The sequence below is a fragment of the Myxocyprinus asiaticus genome, chromosome 15 (genome assembly GCF_019703515.2).
Source record: "Myxocyprinus asiaticus isolate MX2 ecotype Aquarium Trade chromosome 15, UBuf_Myxa_2, whole genome shotgun sequence".
NCBI lineage: Eukaryota > Metazoa > Chordata > Actinopteri > Cypriniformes > Catostomidae > Myxocyprinus > Myxocyprinus asiaticus.
In genome coordinates this window covers 33,710,290-33,735,603 of record NC_059358.1, presented here as the reverse complement: position 1 = coordinate 33,735,603, position 25,314 = coordinate 33,710,290, and the positions used below count along the sequence as shown (strand labels likewise).

At 36.6% G+C, this 25,314-nt stretch overlaps 2 protein-coding genes and 1 long non-coding RNA gene across 5 annotated transcripts; 2 read left to right on the top strand and 1 right to left on the bottom strand.

Moving 5' to 3' along the window:
* Positions 1–1,249: 1,249 nt before the first annotated feature.
* LOC127452490 (sperm acrosome membrane-associated protein 4-like) lies at positions 1,250–2,381 on the bottom strand. Its single transcript, XM_051717949.1, has 3 exons — positions 2,242–2,381; positions 1,847–1,957; positions 1,250–1,759 (listed from the first exon to the last, which is right to left on the bottom strand). The coding sequence occupies exons 1-3, from the start codon at positions 2,321–2,323 to the stop codon at positions 1,545–1,547; spliced, it is 408 nt and encodes a 135-aa protein (XP_051573909.1). The 5' UTR covers positions 2,324–2,381; the 3' UTR covers positions 1,250–1,544.
* Positions 2,382–3,222: 841 nt separating this feature from the next.
* Positions 3,223–14,588, top strand: LOC127452483 (tyrosine-protein phosphatase non-receptor type 2-like). 2 transcript variants are annotated; one of them, XM_051717941.1, is made up of 9 exons: positions 3,223–3,508; positions 4,593–4,683; positions 7,488–7,588; positions 8,120–8,218; positions 9,501–9,638; positions 9,837–10,046; positions 10,252–10,413; positions 12,579–12,766; positions 13,006–14,588. In XM_051717941.1, exons 1-9 carry the CDS (start codon positions 3,452–3,454, stop codon positions 13,196–13,198), a joined length of 1,239 nt encoding a protein of 412 aa, XP_051573901.1. In that variant the 5' UTR covers positions 3,223–3,451; the 3' UTR covers positions 13,199–14,588. The 2 variants fall into 2 exon arrangements, with proteins under 2 accessions (XP_051573901.1, XP_051573902.1); XM_051717942.1 differs by having other exon boundaries at positions 12,582–12,766; positions 13,006–14,573.
* Positions 14,589–15,339: 751 nt separating this feature from the next.
* LOC127452492 (uncharacterized) lies at positions 15,340–24,977 on the top strand. Of its 2 annotated transcripts, none has more exons than XR_007899276.1 (3): positions 15,340–16,261; positions 19,852–22,814; positions 24,283–24,977. It is a non-coding gene; the product is annotated as an uncharacterized LOC127452492 (long non-coding RNA). The 2 variants fall into 2 exon arrangements; XR_007899275.1 differs by lacking the exon at positions 24,283–24,977 and having other exon boundaries at positions 15,345–15,987; positions 16,101–16,261; positions 19,852–21,583.
* Positions 24,978–25,314: the final 337 nt, after the last annotated feature.

Here is a 25,314-nt window from a genome sequence, read left to right as displayed (position 1 = left end):
TGTCAATCAAAAACTCACTAGCCAATAAGAACTCATCTCAGTTAGCCCCGCCCTTACGAGAGTTTTGTGCCAGAACTGCAAACGAAAATTCAGGGAGCCTAACTGAAAACTTGAGTAGCGCATTCGTAAATCCTGATCAGCAAAAGCAAGCAGAGAACATCGTTAACAAAGGATGCTGTTTATTTGAAGACGGAGTTAAAATGTTGTCTTTTATTTTTTCCGTTTCAGATTGTTTTTATTCATTCTTTTATATTTTTATTTGTTTCTTGAAAAGTTACGTTCAAAACAATTGGCACAAATAAAACCATACTGGAGCATGTCGCCATTCTCTTCTCGTGAAAATCGTAGGAAACATCGTGGATCAGATCTTGGTGACCAGGTGCGATACTGCACGTGACAAACATACTGTAGCTGCTAATGTCACGTGGGAAGGAAGAAATACTTATAGCCAGTTTTTCAAACGGGAGACTGCGTGCCCTCCACTCTCGTGGGACATGGGTTCCGGGATAAACACAAATTAAGCTCAATCTACAGCATTTATGGCATAATATTGATAACCACAAAAATCAGTTTTGACTCGTCCCTCCTTTGCTTAAAAAGAAAAACAGTGAGGCACTTATAATGGAAGTGAATGGGGCGAATCTGTTTCAAAAGTATAGGCACAAGACGTAACAATATGCGTGTCAACGTGATGATTTTAGTGTTATAAAATCACGTACCAACCTTTTCTGTGTAGTTATAACCAATTTTACAACTTTGTTGCCATGACGATGTAATGTCAATAAACCCTAACATTACTGTAAAAATGACAATTTAAACAACTAAACAGCTCAGATAATACGGATTTTAACCAAGGTCTAAAATACCGGTTTTAACATTAGAATTAATGCAAGTGCTTTTATAAAATTACAAGCTTCACATTTCTGCCTTTAAACCCTCAAAAATTGGCCACATTCACTTTCATTGTCTCTCTGTAAATAAGATTTTTGTTGTTTTTAAAGACGGGACGAGTCAAAATTACTTTTCGTGGTTATGTTATGCCTCAAATGCTGTCGATTGAGTTTAACTTGTATTGAACCCGGAATATCCCTTTAATGTGTGAAGTGGTTGATGTAGAGACCAGCGTGTATTTGAGCATGCGCAGTGTGAAATACCGCCCTCTGCAGGATTTGAATGTGATTGCCCAAAATATGAGAACGCTTTTTACATTTGCATTTATTTATTTCTTCAGCAGAATGTTACCTGTAATTTTGGATTGATAAAAGACTAGAACATTAGTGTGTTTAGAGAAGGACCTTAATGAATACCTACTGTACACGCACACTACAAACAATACTTCTTACTCTTTTGAATTAATATAAAATCAGTTGTCAAGAAAATGTCCAAAATGAGCAGTCACAAAAAGGAAGCCACTTTCAATTATGCAAAACCACAGTAAATGAAAAAGCGAGAGTAAATGAACAATGTAAACATGAAAGAGAAGCCCCACAGTGACCTTTACCCTCTCATTAGTATGACCCATTAGAATTTGGGATGTGAAAACATCAAAATAGACCCAGCATCTGAGCTATGATAAGTATAGTAAACATGAGAGGAGTGAGGGAGAATTGAACTGTTGGGCCTGAGTTGCAGAAGTCTTCCTCACAGCAGGTGGTGTTCATGGTGTAGATTGTCTTCTTAGCAGGGAACTCTACAACTGTTGTCTTGTTGCACTGATCCATGGCAAGACAACCCATCACCTTTATGTCCAGGACAGTTGCTGAAAAGTGCAAAGCGTGACAGAGACAAAGTGAGAACATTTTCTTTTTTCCTAGATGCATGTGTCACAAACGGAACATCGCATTACCTGCTTTACCAATTCCAACATAACACAACTCATCATCACTGCAGTTTGTCTTGGTGGTGTAGCACAGATCCCAGAATCCAAGATCACATCGAAAGCACTCCAGTGTTTGCCCTGTCAGCAAAGATAAATTTAACATTGTGATATTAGCTTCCAAATAAAAAGTCCATATAATGCCACGAAAAGCTCAGTGTAAAATAATATATATATGTGGATAGTTTGTATTATAAGAGCTAACAACACCTTTTGCAAAGGGCCACATCACATAAGACTACACATGGCCTATGGCATTAAGAATAGTATATTGCATTGAAACATTTAAGTAGAAACATTCCTGTTACAACAAAGCACAAACTAGGCAGCTACTTCTCAAATTTTAAAGGAAATTACTGACTTACCTGAACAAAACAAAGACATCAAGATCACATACACAATCAAAATATCCCCTTTCATGTTTAAGTGAGTTAAAGTAAAAAACATAAGAGCAGTGGTGTGAGAATGCAAGCCCTTGTGCTGGTTATGGTCTGTACAAACACTAGTACCACCAAACAGACAAACAGTCCATCCAATCATATATGACAATAGGGATTGGTTTGCATAATGCATGATAAGGTGTGAGAGGGATAATGGCATTATCTCATTAGGCATTTATAAGAAGCATCTGTTTAGCTCGTTGAGCATGATAAAATAATACTGAATGAATCACATGCACATTCTCATGAAAAATCCTTTGCTTAAAGGTGCACTTAGTATTTTTTTCCTCATTTAAAAACTTTTACTAATAAAGAAATAAATTGTAATTTTAAAACATATGTATACAATCATCCATGTGAGATGAAGAGTTCAGTCATATCAGTAACCTTATAAAAGCTCTTTTATTCTACATGGAGTAGGGGTGCCTCATGGGGGCAACCATGTTAGCATCACATGACCAGCTGAATACTACTCACTGAATCACAGTAACTGCCCTGTTATTGGACACTTTCATTCATGGATTAAATTAATCCTAGTTTACTGTGCAAAGTGAATTTCTACAATGGCATCGATAACTGAAAACTACTGCGTTTGAATGACTTAGTATCCAGGTCACTAGGTGTCAGTGTAAGCCAATGTAAGCTACTTCGACATCCTTAAACTGAGTGCATCTTTAATCGTAACTCACGGCAAATGTTTTAGTGATCAAACTTTATAAGTGGTCAGTATAACATGATATAAGCTGTATAATGCGTGTGTACTATAAAAAAATACTACACTTTAACAGAGAGAATGAGAAATGAATTGAACTCATTTGGAGATCATTTTCACCGATTATTCCTGGAAGTAATCAAGGTTCTGTTGATGTCATGTTGGGCTCTTACCGACAGAGGGCGCTGTTTCTCGCGCTCACAAACACGGAAGTAGCCGATGGGGGTGCTGAAAGTGCTCGTAATGTTATCCTCTTTTGATGAGGGTTAACAGCGCATTGCACCGTTCCTCTTGCCGTTTTCGCGGGATAATGATAACCTGTAACGATGGAATAGCGACCTCTCGTTTGATCTCGGACGACATTTGATTCATCCACCTCCAGTTTGAAAAACCTGGTTCACCCCGCTTTGGGAAAAAAAAAAAATGGACCAGGAGTTTGAGAACATCGATTCATCTGGACAGTGGCAAAACCTTTATTATGTAAGTCATTCGGGTTTTTTCAGTGCTTGATCTGGGCCGTTCTTAGGGGGCACCTGCTCTATTCATCTCAGTAGGTTTGAAGTTTTTATCGGGCAAAATTAGACTGGAAATGCTGATAGTCCTAGTCAAGTTACTCGGCCTGTGAGAGCCAATGGGTAATTCGGTTGTGCGTGACTGCGCATGCGCGTGATAACGAGAAATACTGTCCACGTTATTTTGCTGTCTGCAGCTAAATCTGAAATAATCTCCCTTCGCGAATCATTTCAGCTCGACAGATCTGTATGTGAGGGAAATTATTTCACAAGCGCATTCAAATAAGCCTACTTGGATATATATTTTGAGTCTTTTAAAACAGCAACATGAAGCCTGTTATTAATGAACCATACAGCCATGTGTCAAAATAACTTGTTACACTGAATAATTGGAAGCACTGTGAAGTGCACGAGTGGTCATGTCACAGTGCGGTGCTTATAATTAGAGCAGCACCCGGGGCTTCCTGTGAACACGTGGGCTGTGTCTCAACACCTAGCGAGCTGACTACCTAGTCAGCATTATCAGAGCGCGAGCAGCATTGTTGGCATCATAGGCGCGTTTCGAGTCAGTGGACTGTGATGTCCAACGTGCTGCTTGGCGTGTTTTGAGCTGACTCCAAACGGGTCTATGATGATCAAAATGCTGTCTAGGTGGGTGGCTCACTACGTTTTGAGCCACAGCCATGCACTGATACTGTTTCTGAGAACTGAAGAGCACTTCCAAGAACGGAAGAACCGAGGCTGTCAGTTCTCTATATTCCCACATACAGTACCCAACCCCCTTTGATTAATCCGTATATATTTAATTCTCAGGGTTTTATTGTCTTATTCCTTTGTATTGGCACAATACAATCCATGTATAACACCATCCAGTGCCATCAGTTAAAATAATATTAACCATTTCATGAAGTGCTATATAGGCTTTGTGGTTTGACCACCATATGTATATATTCTAAAAAGTGTATGTGTTTGTGTATTTTTTTCTGTCCTTTTAAAAGGCATGGCTCTGAGGTTTTCACACTGATGTTTGTTATTTTGTAATCTCTTTCTAGGAAATCCGTAACCAGTCTCAGGAGTGTCCCTACAAAGTGGCCAAGTTCCCAGAAAATCGCAATAGGAATAGATATAGAGATGTCAGTCCCTGTAAGTTTCTTCCATGTAAACTGTGACTTTGTTGAACCAAGAGTCACTAATTTTGGAACCTTCCCCTTAAAGGGATAGTTCACCCAAAATTGAAAATTCTCTCATCATTTACTCACCCTCATGCCGTCCCAGATGTGTATTACTTTCTTTCTTCTGCAGAACACAAATGAAGATTTTTAGAAGAATATCTCAGCTCTGTAGGTCCATATAATGCAAGTGAATGGTGACCAGAACTTTGAAGCTCTAAAAAGAACATAAATGCAGCATAAAAGTAATCCATATGACTCCAGTGGTTTAATCCATGTTTTTAGAAGTGATATGATAGGTTTGAGTGAGAAACGGATAAATATTTAAGTCCTTTTATACTATAAATCTCCACCTTTGACCAGCCCAGAACAGTAGGTGGCGATATGCACGAAGAATGTGAATCGGCAAAAAGCAAAAGAAGAGTAATGTGGAAACGGGGTCTTTAATGTGTATGTGGACAACATCCAGATACAGGTCGCATGTTAATGCCAAGTGTAAACGCAGCCTATATCTGTCAGGGAATGCAGAGGCATGACCCAAAAGCAGAGTTAAAAGGGGGATTTATTTATAAAAAAAGAAAACCAACATGCATTCTCACACTAATGAAACCTGGGCGTACATCGTGAGGCAAACTCCACGCAATGCACGCAACAGGCGACAAAAACAAGACAGGACACCTGTGTGAGAGTTTGGCCAGCACAACATGAAGCACAACATGAAGACAGCTCGTGGCCCAGACGCGCGACATGAGGCGCACCCATGTTCGTGAGAGACAGACAAACGATTGACATGAGTGCATGCTGCCAAGATGACATAAGTGCAATGCACCCACGTCAATAACAGATAGACGTGGAGCACGAGTGTCCGGATCCTGACACAGATCGAAACCAAACCAGACAGGAAGTCAGGATCCAGACACGTGCTCCCGACATGAAACACAAGACAGACCGAAGAGCGCACGGTAGGGAATACAACCAAAACCGTACGCTCACACAAAGAGAGACATGGGACGATAATGCCACGGTCCGGTCAGACCAAAACCCAGACTGACAGAGTGACAGGACTGTGACAATATCACTTCAGAATATATGGATTTAATAACGACTGCAACTAACGATTATTTTGATGATCGATTAATCTTTTGATTATTCCTATGATTAATCGGATACAAAATAACATTTTATTTCCTGTATTTTATTAAAATGTGATTTAAAAACCCCCAGAAATGATAAAGGACGTAAGGATTTGGTTCGATTTACAGTACTGAATTCATGATTCTGTATTCTCACAAAACTTTGAACAAAGCTTGAATCATGAAAAGTTAAGTTTGAATTTATTATTATTATTATTACTTTCAGTACATATGCAAAACAGTTCCTTTCATTACTTGTAAAACTTTGTAGAACAAAAAGTACTGCTCATTAAAGAGTAAAATGACAGATGTGGGACAAAACATCAGCCTAGCAGAAGGCAGTGGTAACATCAGAATAGAAATTTAATAATTCTGCCCAGCTGAAAAATACATAAGTATGTTAGATACATATGCCTGAATACTGTCACTGATTACATACATTAAGTATTTTAATATTATAGGTTTTTAATATAGAATTGTCACTGATTTTATGTTTCTAATTGTTCTTTTCAAAAATATGTGTTTGTTTATCCAGTAAAATAATGTTTGCCATGGTATAATTTCACTGGTTGAATCAGACATTACATTTAGCATTATCAGGATGATTAAATATCAGGACCCTTAGCATTATTATACCTTATATTCAGCATTATGGACAGTTTAATATAATACAATCATCTGAAAACCCTGTACAGATTCACTCTCACGCTGAAAAGTCTCATCCAGGTGCTCATTGTGTTACATGCGTTTACATGATGAGAAACGATCTAAAACACTTAAAACCGCACACTTTGACCATCAGCGTGACATCAATGAAAGCGGCACGATTGATTCCATTGAAACTGTAATCGCAGTATGATGTTGCATGAGTTTAATCAAAGTGATTGTGTTCCATTGTGATCGGTTTGATTGACGTGGATGCACACACGCACTCGCTTGCTCAGTGAAGTTTAACAAACAGTTTTGCGAAATACGTGCCTGATTTTGAATTCATAATGTATACCTTGTAAAACAGAAAATAGCAGTAAAATGTAAGTCATGTGCTGGAGAGAAACAATTCTTAAGCGCATCAAACAGCACAATCACTCAATGCACCTGATGCAGCAGCAGTCGCTCCACATGAAACTTGTCTCCATCGTTTTTCAAACAAGTTTCGTCATGCAACACATTTTTCACGGGCTGCAAAGTGACGTCATTGACGGAGCTTCTCCGTACTCACGGCATATATCCAACTAACCGATAATGAAATTTGTTGTCGATGATTTCCATTATCGATAATTATCGATTTTACCAATTAGTTGTTGCAGCCCTAGATTAAACCACTGAAGTTTTATGGATTACTTTTATGCTGCTTTTCAAAGTTCAAAGTTCTAGCCGCAATTCACTTGCACTGAATGAATGTACAGAGCAGAGATATTCTTCTTAAAATCTTTGTTTGTGCTCTTCAGATGGCATGAGGTTGAGTAAATGATGAGAGAATTTTCATTTTTGGGTGAAATAACCCTTTAAAATTTCCTCAATGTTTATTTTTTTATTTATTTTTTTTTGCTTTAAGCTTTAGCTTGATGTCATTTGAATTTCACGCAAGTATATGCCAAGATATCTGTTTCAACTCTCCCTAAATAACCTGCATTTTTGTGTTAAGATGATCACAGTCGGGTGAGATTAGAAAATTCAGAGAATGACTACATAAATGCAAGCTTAATTACCATGGAGGAGGCCCAAAGAAGGTACATATTGACACAGGTATGACAGTAATGGAAAAAATATGCCCACAGTTTGCATTTTACTGACTCTTTTTTTTATAGATGAAATCATGTTTAATGCTTCCAAAACAACTTAATATTTAATCCACAAATTACACTGCCTCTGTTTAAGAAAAGTTTTTTTTTTTTTTTTTAAATAGTCATTTATAGCTACATTTTCTCAATGCATGAATGCAGGAAGCAATGTTGGAAGATGTTATTCACAACAACTGATCTAGAGTCAGTTTTCACTTTTCACTAAGAGTTAAGGTTTGAATTTGGCTTTGGGAAGCTGCATTTAGGGGCTGCTGTTGAGGGTTGCTCTAACGTTGGTTTGAGAGTGCCTAGCACCCTCAAACACCCCTGTAGAACGGGGCCTGCTTGGCAGCCTTTTGTAGGACACATAAGAATGCCTCATAATTGACTAATTCATTGTAGCATTAAATTAAACTTGATCTTTATGTGTTTTGTATTGGCCAGCTTGTTGAAATTGTTTAGTAATGTAACAGCAGGTATTTTTCCTTTTCTGCAGGGCCCCTTGAGGAACACTTGCGGTCATTTCTGGCTAATGATTTGGGAACAGCGTTCAAAAGCAGTTATTATGCTTAACAGAGTTATAGAGAAAGGCTCGGTGGGTGATTGCAGCTGATGTTTTCCTCTTTTACTGCTTTTAATAAACATTGAACAGCTTTTTAATTTGTGAAAAACTTAATATTAGTGTGTTTAATGGTTGAATGTTTTCTTGTGTGCCTAAAACCTCACCGTGCCTAAATTTAGACATTTTTAAACTGTTTTGGTTGGTACTAGGGGTGTAACGATTCGATTTCAGTTATTTACCTAACGTTAACTATGCATCATGAAATCTAAAATTTGGTCACGATTCGATCCGATTTTATTATTTTGAAACTTTTCATAATTATTTTCAAAAATATGCTGAAAAAAAGATTCAGAGTTTTTACTGAACATTGGGAATTTAGACAGCACAGAAACGCAGCAGACTTGAGCACTAGAGTCAAAGATGAATTTAAGACCAAGGAGGATGGGCTTATATGTGTGGCTGCATATATTAACAAAAAAATGCATTACATGATATGCATTATAGATATGATTGTTACATGTACATAATATGTTACATATAGATACGTTACATGCATAATAGATAAAGGATAACATAATGTCTGATGCAACATAATGACATGTTGCAAACACACTCAAAAAGAAGGTAAACCATGAAATAAGTGTAATAGATTTGCATATCATGTAATGTTAAGACTTATTGCACCAATAATTAAAGACGGAATGTCAAGTGCAGGCAGATAAGATCCGTGTTTACATCGAGCAGGATGCATCAATGCATTTTTACACCCCTTGTTGATACATGTTGATAATACGTCCAAGAAATGTATTAATGTGTTATGGTAAGTCATTGGAGCTCTTCTCTCCCCAGTAAACCCCACTAATTCAGTCATAGATGGTTGGTCAGCTTAATGCATGTTTAAAACTCAGTAGTAGATAGAGTTTAGTCTCTGCATCAGGAGTGCTTCTTGAAGATATATTGATAATGTGTTTTATTTTGCTCTAATGTTATATATCATCATGTAATAAAAGTCTATATTTAGTAATGCAAAAAAAGTCTTGGATTTCTTGGAAAGTCTGGGAAATTTAAAAGAAAGGACAGGATCATTTTGGGTTGTACCCATCATTTTTAAGGAATTATCTAGAGATTTTGCATTTCTGTTTAGTCATTTGAATGCATAGTAATGTATTCAACAGGCATTAAAGATATTTGCATATGCTTGCTTGAATAGAGGAAAATGCCTAAAAAAGGTTTCAAGTTCCAAAGTATTTACATTTTGAAATGCAAGAAAAAAAGAGGTTTATATTTTATTGCTGTTTTTGCTCATTCTGAACAGGAGAAGTGTGCACAGTACTGGCCATCAGAGGAGGAGCGAGACATGGATTTCAGTGACACTGGGTTTGTGGTAATTCTTGTGTATGAGGACATCAAACCGAATTACATAATACGACTACTAGAACTTCAATATAGCAAGGTGAATAAGAATCTGCCTTAGTACATCTGTTTTGGAGCAGGGTTTTGTATATCTTTTGTAAAGAAAATGTAATTATTTTTTTGACTTTTTTTTTTTGTTGCTGTTAATCCAACTTGGTCTGTACTGTGCTGTGTTTAACACAAGTAAAAACAAGTGAATATTATAGTATGACTTTTCAATTTAGATTTATCTGTTCAGACAGGAGAAACCAGACAGATCTACCATTTTCATTACACAACGTGGCCTGATTTTGGTGTACCAGAGTCACCAGCATCATTCCTCGACTTCCTGTTCAAGGTTCGAGAGTCTGGCTCTTTGGGCCCAGAGAACGGGCCTGCTGTGGTCCACTGCAGCGCTGGAATAGGTCGATCTGGGACTTTCTCATTAGTTGACACATGCCTTGTCTTGGTAAGACTGCTTAGTTACAAATTACTTTATAAGCTTCTAAAAGTTATACTGTACATAATCATTTATTACAATAGATGTCCTCTTGGTATGATAGTTACTCAAGCAGCTTTAAGGACCTAGGTCGAAAGATTCCAGTTATTAGGTATTATACTGTATATGGCATGTGCAGAAGAGCTAACTTCGCAGTGTCCTTCTCTGTTTGTAGATGGATAAGAGGAAAGACCCTTTGTCTGTGGACATCCAGAAGGTTTTGTTAGATATGAGAGAGTATCGAATGGGTCTTATTCAAACTCCAGATCAGCTTCGGTTCTCATACATGGCAGTCATGGAGGGCGCAAAGAACATCCTGAGAGACTCTGTGCTACAGGTATTGAACATATTGCAATTGCAGTATGAAATTTCATTTCAAGAATGTGTTGGAGAACATCATTTTTAACACATTACATTGCAGAAACATATAAAATTGAACTAATTACTGTATAATACATTGTTACCTTTTATGAAAACTGACCTGTTAGTTACTTTTATGTGACTTTATCTCACTCTCGGTTGGCTTAGGCTTGCAGCATTTTTTTTATTTTGTTCAATACAAAGTGTTTGTTCCACCGATTATAGTCCTGTGTAGATATTATGCTGCTTGATGTGTAGACAGCTTTGTTGATCATCATAATTAATACTCACCTGCAGTGTAGTCACGGTATCATGTGCACTGTGTAGGCCTATGTAAGGAAGGGCAGTGCTTATTTTATTTAATTTTTTACAGTTTTTTTTATTTGAGTCATAATTATTGTCTTTTGATGACAATGTCTTTTAGATTTGGTCAATATTTATTGACTTTTTTCTGCATTCTGACTCCAGTTCACCTGTACATTGGCTTCATTGTCTAATAAGTTGTAATATTATATTTATGCTGTGGATATAACTGATATATATATAACATCAAAATCTGTACATTATTCCAAACTTTCTCGGAAGGAAATTGGTACTTTAATTCACCAAAGTGGCATTCAACTGATCACAAAGTATAGTCAGGACATTACTGATGTAAAAAACAACACCACCACTATTTTAAAAAAAGTCATTTTTGATCAAATCTAGACAGGCCCCAATTCCAGCAGCCATCACTCCAACACCTTATCCTTGAGTAATCATGCTAAATTGCTAATTTGGTACTAGAAAATCACTTGCCATTAATCAAACACAGCTGAAAGATATTTAGTTTGTTAAATGAAGCTGAACATTGTCTTTGTGTTTGTTCTTGAGTTGCCACAGTATGCAATAGACTGGCATGTCTTAAGGTCAATATTAGGTCAAAAATGGCAAAAAAGAAACAGTTTTCTCTAGAAACTCATCAGTCAATCATTGTTTTGAGGAATGAAGGCTATACAATGCTTGAAATTGCCAAAAAAACTGAACACAGTCTTCAAAGACAAAGGACAACTGGCTCTAACAAGGACAGAAAGAGATGTGGAAGGCCAGATGTACAACTAAACAAGAGGATAAGTACATCGGAGTCTCTAGTTTGAGAAATAGATGCCTCACATGTCCTCAGCTGACAGCTTCATTGAATTCTACCTGCTCAACACCAGTTTCATGTACAACAGTAAAGAGAAGACTCAGGGGTGCAGGCTTTATGGGAAGAATTGCAAAGAAAAAGACACTTTTGAAAAACAAAAACAAAAAGAAAAGGTTAGAGTGGGCAAAGAAACAGACATTGGAAAACAGATAATTGGAAAAGAGTGTTATGGATCTTAACCCCATTGAGATTTTGTGGGATCAGCTAGACTGTAAGGTGCGTGAGAAGTGCCCGACAAGACAGCCACATCTATGGCAAGTGCTACAGGAAGTGTGGGGTGAAATGTCAGTATCTGGACAAACTGACAGCTAGACTGCCAAAGATCTGCAAAGCTGCCATTGCTGCATGTGGAGGATTTTTTTATGAGAACTGTTTGAAGTAGTTTAAGAAGTTCTGAAATTTTTTTTTCAAATTGTAATAGTAATTTTTCAAGTTATTAATGTCCTGACTATACATTGTGATCAGCTGAATGCCACTTTGGTGAATAAAAGTTCCAATTTCTTTCCATAAGAGAAAAATCTGTACATTATTCCAAACTTTTGGCCGCCAGTGTATATACTATTATTTTTATTATATTATATTATGATAAAAATTAACAGTTTCAGTGAAAAGTTTAATTTAAAAATGTATATTACCCTTAGGTACATTATTATTTGGCTTTAATGACAGCATACACTCAAACTGGACTCGTTTGTACAAAACCTGATGATCATGTTAATTAGAATGCTTTGAGAATGTTCCAAAGAACATCTTATGTGCTTCAATGGAAGCAAGGAAATCTGACCTTTTGAATACAGAAGTTAACATGGTCAACATCAAAAATTGGCTTACACTTATTCAGTGACTTGTTAGAAATAGTGCAGAAGCTTCATATTGCATATAAATCTTTTCTTTGTTTTAAAATATTTTAAATAATCAAAATCTAATGTATCTCTATAACCCTTTTTGACTGAAAGCAGAAGTGGTCTATGGAACAGCAGATGCCAGTGCCTGATTTGGGTTCATGTCCTCAGAGCCCCATCATGACTTCAGACAAACTGAATGGACAGTCTGTCTCTTGTATGGAGACACAGGATCTAGGAAGAGAAGGAGACAGGATACAATCACCAAAGGAAGAGCAGCTTACAGAGATAAAAACAGGAAGGTAAGAGATGCACTTAATATAAATGAGAATGGTAAGCGACCATCCCGGTGAATGATGGGAACAAATTTGTTGAACTATCACTTAAATGTTAAAAAGAAGAAAATCAAAAGGCATGCAGAAATTGGCAGAATGTGAATCATAGTTTAGCTCATCCCAAAACAAACATCACGCTTTTTTGTTCATTGAAAATAGCTGAAAGAAACAACCTTCTTTGTGTTTGTGGTTTTAATTAATTCCAGCCTACGCAAGCGAAACCGTGAGGAGCGGATAGCCAGCACGACACAGAAGGTGCAGCAAATGAAGCTGAAACTGAGTGATTTGGAGAAGAAGAGGGAGAACTGGCTGTTCTGGAGACCTATTCTCCTAAATGTTGGCGCTGGTGCTGCTGTAGCACTAGGACTGTGCATGTGCTGGGCTTTTCTGTCCCAGTAATGCCATTTTACCACACTTATTCCTCTCCTTGACTTTTATTTGGTCCAGGGACCAAAATTATGGTACTCCTTTAGGTAGGTGCTTGGATGTTTCTAGATAATGGACTGAATGTAGAATGATTGTGTTTACAAGCATTCATACTGTGACATTCTACACGATTCATTGAATGTTTGTGTAATATGTGGTTATTACAGTGTAACGAATGCTGTAGTTACTTTTAACTACTATTGTAATTCCATCGTTGTTCAAGTTCTTGAGGCCTAAAAACTTACTGTACAGTATTTTGTTTCCATTTATCTGCAAAACAGTGGTCAATATACATGTTATTCCCTACGAGTTCACCGGTCCAATGGAGTTAGTTTAAATCACCCTACTTCAGGTTTTGCTACTCATTTGTTTCAATAGGTCAGAACCCAATGAGTTTCTGAACATGGTCGTTACATGCACATCTCAGGATCTTCTATTAATAAACTCACTGTAGACTCAGCCAAACGTAATGAGTAGTCTGATTTTCACTTTGAAAAATGTACATAGTAAACTCTTTCACTAAACAAGAAATGTTGCTGTTCATTTGCATTATTGTCTCAAAGATCAGCTGTGCTTATGCCCTTATGTGTATGTTTCTCTGGTTTCACAAAGTAATTTGTGCCAATGAAACGGCATCCCACATTTTATCGATGCATGTGAGAAAAACTGATTAATGACCACAAATAAATGCAGATTATGATAGATTGCACATGGTGCATATTTACAGGTGTCTAGATTTCCCACACAGCTTGCCTCAGTGCAGTGTCAGCCTGATCATGTTTCATTTTTGAGAAAATGGATACTGAACTAACTAGCCATTTTATTTTTGTCTCCAAGGGTCAAAGTTTGTTCCCAGTCACATTACCTTACACTGTTAGATTTCATTTTGAGTTTGATGCCATTTAATTAGCAGAATCAATATGAGTCAAATTAGATGTCTCTTCCCACCATGGTTCCAGGAATTGATCCAATATTTCCAGAAGTGGCTAATGGTGGATTGGTAATTTCATTCCATCTAGCTGAGTGACCAATCGGGAAAGACCGATCATTTTTCCTCTCAGCAGCCTGTTGTACTGAGTACAAGGAAATATCTTATTGGATCAAAGCACTACAGAATGCATGGCCTTTTATTAGCCAATAAAGGGGTTTTATTTTTAGATAAGAGTGAATTGTTCCCGACATTGCAAACCCTTGAACTGTATGTATGACTGTTTAACTGTATAGAGCTGTTCAGGTTGTGGTCCAAAAACTCCGGTGAATAAGCATTTTTGAACCTTGGGTTCCTACAGTATTTTCCAATGGGTATTTATAATGGAAGTTCTAAGTAAAAATTATATGGAATTTATAAGTAAAATAAGATCTGTCGTAAACATTATTTGAAGATACTTGTATTTTTTATTTTATTTTTATTTTTTTACATACAAATTACACGATCATACCCCAAATGTGAACTTTGAAGCCTCTGTTTTTTTTGTTGTTGTTTTTTTTAAGTATGTTGCTATCAAGTTTGTAAGAACTACTATGGTTTTCCATTTCTTCAGGCACGATTACTCACATGCTTGTGGTATTTGTAGTCCTTATCTAGCAACTGGTTAGCAACATCATTAAAAAAAAGAAAAAAAGGCAGCTTTAAAATTCACCTTTGACGTATGACTGTGTGTAATTTATGTTGTAGAACAAAATGCCTCAAGTATCTTTAGTATCTTCAAGTAATGTTTACCACAGACTTTACTGTATTCATAAATTAATATATATAAAATCCCATGGGAAATTTCAGAGGAATCCCATGTTAAAGCCTTCGTCACCTACAAATTGGCATCAGGGCTGAACAGTTCTACAGTGACACATTTAATTTAAATCTGGTTTGGCCATCGTTTTTATTAAAAGAATCAGTTAAATATCTGAGACCTTTTACTTGCAGGACTACAAGTACGTAGTCAAGAACTACAACTTCCATGGGGCTAGTTTTCATGACATAATTTCCTGAGTAGCGAGGGGGCGTCAATGCCTTGCCTGAATTAAACAGGGAATCAAATCTTTTCTAAAATATCAATGTTTATTAAACACTAAGACTTATGGACACCTTCGTTTGTTAAGTGTAATGTATTTCATTTTTATTTATTCAGCTTCTTAAGTATTTTAAAACGACAACAGTGAAAATACGCTGGCGCTTTGAGAGACAGTCTCCCGCTTGCCTTTCCGCCAGGATTTATACCGTCTTTTGCAGGGGCAGTGTTGCCAATTTAGCGACTTTTCAGACCCTTTTAGTTTTTTTTTTTTTTCTAAAAAGCACCTAGCATCAAATCTAGCGACTTTTTGTACAAATCGAACGCTCGACCACTCCCCCGCCGCCACAGTGTCCTATTCTGCTTAATCATACAGACAGGGGCTGTTCACATCAAACCGGTTTTTGTGTCGTCTTTGTCCATTATGCTGTGTTTTTACAGCGTTTCGCTCATGAGCATGCTGTGTCAAGTTAAGAGAATTGCAACTTTTAAAAACGTGCCTCAAGACACTGGCGTTCTGATCCATTTGATTTGCTGCATCTATTGTATTTCAATTTTTAAAGTCCACATTCAGTCTGAACAGCCCCATAGTGGCACTGCATAATCTAAATCAGGCCCAGGTGATGTACAGTTGTGTCTTGTCTCTGGCAAATAGCATTTCATTACATTCAGGTTGCTCAAAGGAACTGTCAATGGATGATTTCAGTAAGAAAAAGACGTATACATCCTGAGAACATCAAAATCCTACATACTAGAGTAAAATATGAGATATTTATAAATGCTTTTTTATGAACCTTGGCAAAGGAGAGGGATTTTATGTGGTAGGTGTTTCTTTAATTTCATTTTGCTCTTTTGTTTTTTGATGTTAGGGCCACTGTGAGGATCATGCCACACTGCTTTGTAGTCTGCTTTTGGGTTTTGGGCTGGATGCTTATGTATGTGTGGGCACCAAATACATTCCACACACCTGGGTCATGACCTGCGGCGCAGATGGCTCTGTTCCATTTTGGGAAAGTTTCACTGCACACAGGTAATCGTACATTCCCATGATTTATAATTATCCCCTAATCAGTCCCTAACCTGGCTGAATCAAGGAATGCATGCACATATACTACATTAAAAGTTTTCACACACCTACTCTTTATTATTGTATATTATTACCACTTTCCACATTTTAGAGCAATAGTAAAGTCATCAAAACTATGAAATAACACAAATGAAAATAAAGGAATCCTATAACAACCAAAAAAGTTCAAACAATCTTATATTTTAGATTATTCAATGTACATACCCACCTTTTGCCTTGATTATAGATCTACACACTTTGGTCTCACCCTCAACCAACTTAATGAGGTGCCACCTGAGATACCATGTTTGCTGGGCATTTTTTTTTTTTTGGGTATTATTCTTTATCTGTCTGGTCCAACACATCCATAAAAAATCTTTAGCATAAATCTTTATGCATATGCCTTTAGATCAAATGGTCTTTAAAATAATGGGAAACATACATTCAGTCAAATATTTGACTTTTACTATAGACATGTGGGTCATTCCTGGGATTCTGTAATATTAACTCTAATATTACAGAATATTAAACTTAATTTTTATTATTTATTATTAATAAATATATATATATTTTTAACTACATTTGATTAATTGTCTGAATATTCCACAACATTTGGCACATATTCAACTTCAAACAAATCATATTTTCCCTCCTCAGGCATCAAAGCTCTTTTTTTCTGTTTTGGACACCCTTTGTTCTCAACCCCGTTACAGACATAATGGAAGTGGTTTGAAAATGTTTCTACACAATACTTGTTATAAAATAAACATTTACCTAAACCTAAAATTTATAACAGTTTTCTCATTTTTACTTGAAGTTACAATTAAGCAAATTGTGTGTCTGTGGTCTCATTATAAAAAAAAACTTTTAATTCATATTTTTAACTAAAACCCAAACTTTTTTGTCCTAGCCCTTAACCTGTCTGTCTATGCTCAGCAAACAATACATGGATTTTTAAGTGTGCTCCCATTTTAATTACCTAATATTGTCACTCTTGGCTCAACCCCTTCACAACTGTCCCACTAGCTACTTGCACCCACATATTTTTAACACCAGTTTTACAGTTGTGCTCAAAAGTTTGCATACCCTTGAAGAATTGGTAATATATGTACCATTTTTAAAGAAAACATGAGTGAGCAGGCAAAACACATTTCTTTTATTTCTTATGGGATTCATATTCAACTGTAGGTTATAACAGAATGGCACAATCATAAAACAAAACATGGCAACAAAGATAAAAATGAAATGACCCCTGTTCAACATCTGCATACCCTTAGTTCTTAATACTGTGTATTGCCCCCTTTAGCATCAATGACAGCGTGCAGTCTTTTGTAATAGTTGTCTATGAGGCCCCAAATTCTTGCAGGTGGTATAGCTGCCCATTCGTCTTGGCAAAATGCCTCCAGGTCATGCAAAGTCTTTGGTCATCTTGCATGAACCGCACGTTTGAGATCTCCCCAGAGTGGCTCAGTGATATTAAGGTCAGGAGACTGTGATGGCCACTCCAGAACCTTCACAGTTTTCTGCTGTAACCACTGGAGGGTCAACTTGGCCTTGTGCTTAGGGTCATTGTCATGCTGGAAAGTCCAAGGGTGTCCCATGCACAACTTTCGTGCAGACGAATGCAAATTGTCTGCCAGTATTTTCTGATAACATGCTGCATTCATCTTGCCATCAATTTTCACAAGATTCCCCATGCCTTTAGAGCTCACACACCCCCAAAACATCAGTGAGCCACCACCATGCTTCACAGGATGGTATTCTTTTCACTAGAGGCCTTGTTGACCCCTCTCCAAACATAGCGCTTATGGTTGTGACCATAAAGCTCTATTTTGGTCTCGTCACTCCAAATTACAGTGTGCCAGAAGCTGTGAGGCAATGTGTTTTTGGGCATATTGTAACCGGGCTTTTTTGTGGCATTGGTGCAGTAAAGGCTTCTTTCTGGCAACTCGACCATGCAGCTCATTTTTGTTCAAGTATCGTCGTATTGTGCTCCTTGAAACAACCACACCGTCTTTTTCCAGAGCAGCCTGTATTTCTCCTGAGGTTACCTGTGGGTTTTTCTTTGTATCCCGAACAATTCTTCTGGCAGTTGTGGCTGAAATCTTTCTTGGTCTACCTGACCTTGGCTTGGTATCAAGAGATCCCTGAATTTTCCACTTCTTAATAAGTGATTGAACAGTACTGACTGACATTTTCAAGGCTTTGGATATCTTTTTATATCCTTTTTCATCTTTATAAAGTTCCATTACCTTGTTACTCAGTGCATCCACATGAGAGCTAACAAACTCATTGACTATTTATACACAGGCACTAATTGCAATTTAAAAAGCCACAGGTGTGGGAAATTAACCTTTAATTGCCATTTAAACCTGTGTGTGTCACCTTGTGTGTCTGTAACAAGGCCAAACATTCAAGGGTATGTAAACTTTTGATCAGGGCCATTTGTGTGATTTCTGTTACCATTATGATTTAAAAAGGAGCCAAACAACTATGTGATGATAAATCGCTTCATATGATCACTATCCTTAAATAAAAGACCATGATCAGTCATATTTTCAAAATCAATGCCAAAGTTTCACAATTTCTGCCAGAGTATGCAAACTTTTGAGCACAACTGTATATAGAGTTTGTTATTTGTTATATAGAATTTATGGGTGGTGGGAGTGAAATATCTTGGTGTAGGGCATCTGTGCAAAATTTAGGTGTAAGGCATTTGTGCAATATTTAGGTAGGGCATCTGTGCAATATCTGATGTTTTTTGTGTTCTGGTGTTTATATAGATCTGAGTGTAACTGTGGGTTAACTGGATATGTGTACTGCTATGTTGACTGTGTTTTCTCGAATGCCCAAGAAAAATTTCTCCGAAGGGAGACAATAAAGGCTAATCTAATCTAATTCTTTGAATTCATTATAATGGACATATCAACATCTTGTAAAAAATCTTTTAACATTTAATTTTAGTGAACCACCTCTTTAAAAAGTCTGGGGGACTGAAATATTACCGAATCCCAAGAATGACCCATGTAAATAAACTTGATATCTATATGCAAACTATATCCTATAACCTGTAACTATATCCTTACCTATAATCTTATCACGTGGCTTGTTGAGCACGTTGCCACAGAGACATAGCGCGTGTGGAGGCTTCATGCCATCCACCGCGGCATCCACGCTCAACTCAATGGAAGTAAGCCATTTGTAGGTTAATTTCCCCGAAAAATTTAAACACTCAGGCTTTGTGTCGCTTTCAAAACATTGCTCTGTTTGTGCCAACCAACAGCAAGAGTTTGGGGCAAGACTATTTATGTTTCTGACCAATGGATTGTGGGCGAAAAATTGTCTAGGAAACTTTTTACACATTATTCATTATTTTTGCAATAATGAAGAAGTTACAAAGCCTCGGTTTAAATGTGCACGACAGCATGATTTTTATTTATTGTAAATAACTTTGGCTAATACATTAGTTTTATTTGAGAAATAAAAGTAGCTTTTACATGCTGTTTGAATGTCATAATAAGTAGAATCTTTATTGTGTTTGTGTGTATCTATAGGATCTCGGTCTAGCCACAGTCATACCTGCTGTCGGAAGCACTCTTGGCATTTGAACTCGAGCACTGTACTGGTGTGTCGTGGAAACGAGGATGCTGTGAGAAGGGCGGTGCCGGAAAGACACACTTTTAAAGGCTTTTCTATTCACATCTTGCACCGCAGTGCATGCAGGGCGTTTGCTACCTGCCTCAGGCGCTTTCTCACACACACATAAACATACTGAGCCACCTTTTAATGTATTTTCCCTTTTAAATTCAAAGAAATGGTTCATCCAAAAATGAAAACGCTGTCATCATTTACTCACCCCAATCTAGGGCTGTTACTATTGTGAATTTGGCTGATGATTAATTGTCAAACAAATCATTAAGATTATGACTAATAAATTGTCTGTTTTAGGGCTATGACGATTATTTGTCATGTAAATTGTCATATTTCTTAAGGTGCATGTGTGCTTCATAAGCCTTAACATGTCATTTTTACATATTTAAATTCAAATATATACACCGAATAATAAAACAGGGGTATATAATTTCCTTATAAGGCTTTAAAAACGTATAAATGACATGAGAAATAATGTTTAAAATATCAAAATATTTCTGAATACTTAAAATATGTCTCTCGTTTTGGTCAGCTTTATGTTTTATAAATGTTTTATATTGTATTGTATTATTTTATATTATATTTAGGGCTGTCAAATGATAAAAATATTTGATTGCGATTAATCGCATAATTTGAGGTAATGAGGTAAATATAGGCAGGGAACTAATAGTGATCAGGTGCCGCTCGCTCAAAGAAAGTTGGAATGATCAGCGTTCCCATGGAAATAACATTACGCAAGCCAGCGACACCTGAATCAATAGAGGAAACATGTAAACACAAACTGGAACAAATCAGTGGTATATTTTGATATTTAAAACATTATTTTTTATGTTATTCCTTAGTTTTTAAGCCTTAAAAGGAAATCATATTTCCCTATTTTATTATTTGATTTATATATTTGAAGTTAAATATGTTCAAAATAAGGACTTAAGGTATATAAAACACACATGCACCTTAATCAACCGTGAAAGCCCTTAATTAATCATCAATTAATCATCATAGCCCTAAAACAGACAATTAATCGTCAAAAAAATTAAAATAAAATAAAAAAATTGAGTTTGACAATTAATCGTCAGCCAAATTTCATAATTGTGTCAGTCCTACTAATGGGTGTGGAACAACATGAGGGTGAGTACATGATGTCAGAATTTTCATTTTCTTGGTGAACTTTCTTTTAGCAATGACAAATATACACATACAGCCAAAAGCCTTTCTTTCCTTTTTCTTTTAAGTAGTGTTGTCTGTCTTTTTGTTTTCTTTTTTTATCACTTAGGTCTCCGTTCTGTGAAGAGATAGTTTGCTGTTGAGGGGCTCATGTACAACTGGCAGTGAGGGTTCGTGTGTTTGCTTATCCGGAGTCAGCCTGTGCTGTGTGGATCATGTTTGCTTGCAAGTACAGATCCGTGCTGTGATTGAGAGCAGCACCAGGTTTACACCACTCTCTTTAAACTATCTGCAGTTTAGAGTTTTGGGAGTTTTGGAATTACAAGAATGCCATTTATTTCATCTGCTATATGCTGGTCTTGTATCTGCAGTACAGTTCTATCTTCTTTATATGTATAGAATGTGTGTCATTTGGAAACTGTTTAAAAATATTTATAGAGATATTTTTCTAAGTAAAACACTCTTACATTCCTTATTTGTCCTTGTTATCTCTTTCCTGTTGTTGAGTCATTTAATGTATCAATGCCTCAGTTAATTGAAGGTTGTCAGTTGTTTAGGACTTTTGCATGCATTGCCTTTCAGATTCCCTTCATTCAGATTTCCCACTTTCTTTAATTCCATTGCACCACAAAGATTTTCAAAATGATTCTGTATGCACATCCAGGTATGTTTTCTATTTGCACAGATCTATTGTTGTTAAGTGCTTGTGGATCTGGCATTGGACAGTTTACATGTTGTCTCCATGCCAACTGATGATCTCATGGGCTTGGCCAGAAAAACTTGTTAATGCCATTGTGGTGCATGCATTTTACATCTGTATCGTCCCTCTCCACATTCATAATGATAAATGTCCAAGTGTGTGGGTCATTTTCATTTGCCACACCACACAGCTGTGTAAGAATGTCTTCAGGATGTAATGCAGTGGGGAATATGTCTGAATTACTTGTAAAATATTTCAAAATGTAAATGGGTATTTTTGTTAAGGGTAGTCAAGATAACACTTGTCAAGTGTTGCCCTCTAGAAAATTAAGAAAAGGCGCAATAGGGAAATAGTTACAAGTAAGGTGAAAAAAAACATTGCCAAGTAAATGAAATCAAACAGTCAAATTCTATTAATTAGAAAGGTGGTTTCCATATACTTCATACTTTTGACCACGAACTGTAGTGTAAACAGATATAGGCCTCATAGTAATGTTTAACTTTGGCCAGTAGATGGCAATATACACTTGGCAACAAAACAATTGCACAGTATAGCCTCTACACCAGATTAAAGGGATAATTCCCCTTAAAAAGGAAAAATCTCTCTTCATTTACTCACCCTCATGCCATATAATAAGTTGTCTATAATTATAAGAATCTATAAATTCTCCTCTCTGCCCAGTAGGTGGCAGTATGCACTAAGAATGTGAATCGCCAATAACAAAAGAAGAATGTAAAAGTGAAAGTGGAGATTTAAAGTAAATAGGACTTATTGATCTTGTTCTCACCCACACCTATCATATTGCTTCAGAAGACATGAATTTAACCACTGGAGTCTTGGGGATTATTTATATGCTGCCTTTGTGCTATTTGGAGCTTCAAAGTTCTGGCCTAACTGTTCACTTGCATTGTTTGGCCCTACAGAGCTGAGATATTCTTCTAAAAATCTTCATTTGTGTTCTGCAGAAGAAAGAAAGCCATACACATCTTGGATGGCATGAGGGTGAGTAAATGATGAGAGAATTGTAATTTTTGGGTAAACTATTCCTTTAAATGGGAAAGATGAACCAATACCCTGATCCTTCATGTATTGAAACTAATGCAGAGAGCTGCTCTGTTTAGAATCATTTATGATGAGTTTGCATCCTCTCTTTTCTAACTCTAAGATGACCTTTGTAATTGTGTGTATTAAGAGTCATTAGTGAAGGTATTAAATGCATTATTGAAGCTGGCCAAGTATTCAGAGATCCCACGCTAGACCTGAAGTACACATTATCAAATCATTAGTTATCTCTCCAAGGTCACATGATTGTCTCCTCCACAAGCTCCCAATTAACAGGGACCAGTTGCCATGGCTGCCACCCAATTCCACTTAGAGTTGATGCAAATGTGTTTTTAAACAAGATGTCTCCAGAAACAAATATGCCTTTACTAACTGATGATGGTCTTTTAATACTGATAAGTGCTAGTTATTAGAATGGTTTCAAGTTGTTTGAGAGTGGTTGGTGGTGACATTCAAGATAAAGTCCAGTTAAAGGAATAGTTCTAAATGAATGAAAAGTGAAAAATTCTGTGATTGTTTACTCACCTTAATGGGGTTAAAACATGTTCTTGGCTGCTCCTCAGCACTAACACCTTAGTGCAACTTTGATGCTGTATACTGGTCATGGTACATCCTTGTGTCATTTTTTTTAAATATATTTTACACACATAACATGATGCGTTTATTCCATAATTGGGATATTTCCTTTTATTTGTGATGCCATTTCATGTAATTTGGACATTACGTCTTGCAATTCCTATCTTATATTATTGCATGTAATTTTCCTACTGTGCGCCAGGAGGAGACAGCACACAAACAACAAGGGAGCTGCATCTGTAAACAGAAAGATGAGGTTTTAATGATAAATAAATTAATATTTTTGACCTTTTAACACCTTTGACCTTTGAGTGATTATATGCCATGCCACATTTTCATTTCAAGGCATCATGCCTTGAAGGTCTGCATATCATTATTGTGTTAAGATCATGCCACACACTATTTGCCTGTGGTTTACATTGGTTGCAGTGCTCTGTGGAGTGCAGTATCAGATTCTTCATATGAGCAAGCGATTGTGCATTCCAGCACATGGACTCAAAATGCATTGAACCAGTTGCTTCAGTTTCATTATCAGTCTGTTTTTTCCAATTGCACTTATGTACTAGTGTGGAACGAGTGACATCCAATTATACCTGACTTTGCCGTACCTCGATACCAAATGTGTGTTCACCCCACAGCTACTGTGTGTGTGTGTGTGCGTGTGTGTGTGTGGCAGTGCGGGTAGGAGCTGTGAAAAGGGTGTGTTAGGTTAATGAATATTTCCTTTTGGACTGAACCCTCTCTTAATCACATTTCCTGTCTTGGAGAGGAAGTGTTTGATGCAGCAAAACAAGTATTGTCTTCACTGCATATGAAATGTCTTGAACTGCAGGTGCAATTGTCTAATGGGTCTGCAGGGACAGGCACGTCATCTCATCAGACCAGTGACAACGACACGCACACCGCTAACACCGTGCTGACAAGAATGGCTGTTGATTATCTGAGAAGTTTGACTTGATGTGTTGTTTTGGAAACCACATTTTTCAGACTCTGTGTTGTTAATTGATAGAATTGTTTTTAACCTGCTGGAGTCCTAGTGTAATTTTCCTTTGCTTCTTTTACTTATCTACTATGCAAGTTTTCTTAGTTCTCAATTAAAATTATGATTTTAAAATAAGTAACAAGTAACAATTTAATATAATGTCATTTTTATTTTTTGAATAAACACACACACACACACACAATATTTAAGTCAAATGAAGCCTTACATATTGCATTAATATTTTACTTTTTTATTTTTATTAACCACGTTAGCTCATTCACAGTATCATTTACAAATATGAAGAATGCTCAAAAATATGATGATGAAACATGAATATTAACAATGGAGTAAAAATTGTGCCAGTTTGTAATTGCGCAGCATGCATTATCCAATTACAAACACTGTAAATTGCAAATGAGATGCTTCAGAGTACAAAAGCGTAGTGCATAAAAGGTAAAATGGCTTCAACATGTCTAATTCAAGAAAGACCTGCCACTTTTTTGATGAAACAAATACCTGTAACACCTTTTTTGTCATTAATGAAACAAAAGCAATTAAAGAATGAGATAAATTGAACACCTGTGCCAAGAAAATGGTATAAGCAATTAACCCCCAGTGTGCAACTATTTAACGTTTTTTTTTAGAAATTCACAGACATTAACCATCAAGAGTATACTGTAAAAGGTGGTAACCTGCAATTGTTACATTAAGCAGCTATTTCTACCTGATCTAACCCTTAAAATTAGTGTTGTTGGTGTAACCGATAACACTTTACATTAATGTTCCCTTTGTAAAGGGGCTAATTAATGGCTAATAATTAATTTAAAATGCATTATAAATCATTGAAATGTTGTTATAAAAACATGAATAAAAGGGGAGACT

Excerpts from the sequence above, each read along its gene's own strand:
- LOC127452490 (XM_051717949.1), bottom strand. The coding sequence starts at position 2,323 with ATGTTTTTTACTTTAACTCACTTAAACATGAAAGGGGATATTTTGATT. Across the intron at positions 1,958-2,241 it reads GATGTCTTTGTTTTGTTCAG|GGCAAACACTGGAGTGCTTT; the intron begins GTAAGTCAGTAA and ends CTTTGCTGACAG. Across the intron at positions 1,760-1,846 it reads TGTTGGAATTGGTAAAGCAG|CAACTGTCCTGGACATAAAG; the intron begins GTAATGCGATGT and ends TGCACTTTTCAG.
- LOC127452483 (XM_051717941.1), top strand. The coding sequence starts at position 3,452 with ATGGACCAGGAGTTTGAGAACATCGATTCATCTGGACAGTGGCAAAAC. Across the intron at positions 3,509-4,592 it reads AGTGGCAAAACCTTTATTAT|GAAATCCGTAACCAGTCTCA; the intron begins GTAAGTCATTCG and ends ATCTCTTTCTAG. Across the intron at positions 8,219-9,500 it reads GAGTTATAGAGAAAGGCTCG|GAGAAGTGTGCACAGTACTG; the intron begins GTGGGTGATTGC and ends CATTCTGAACAG.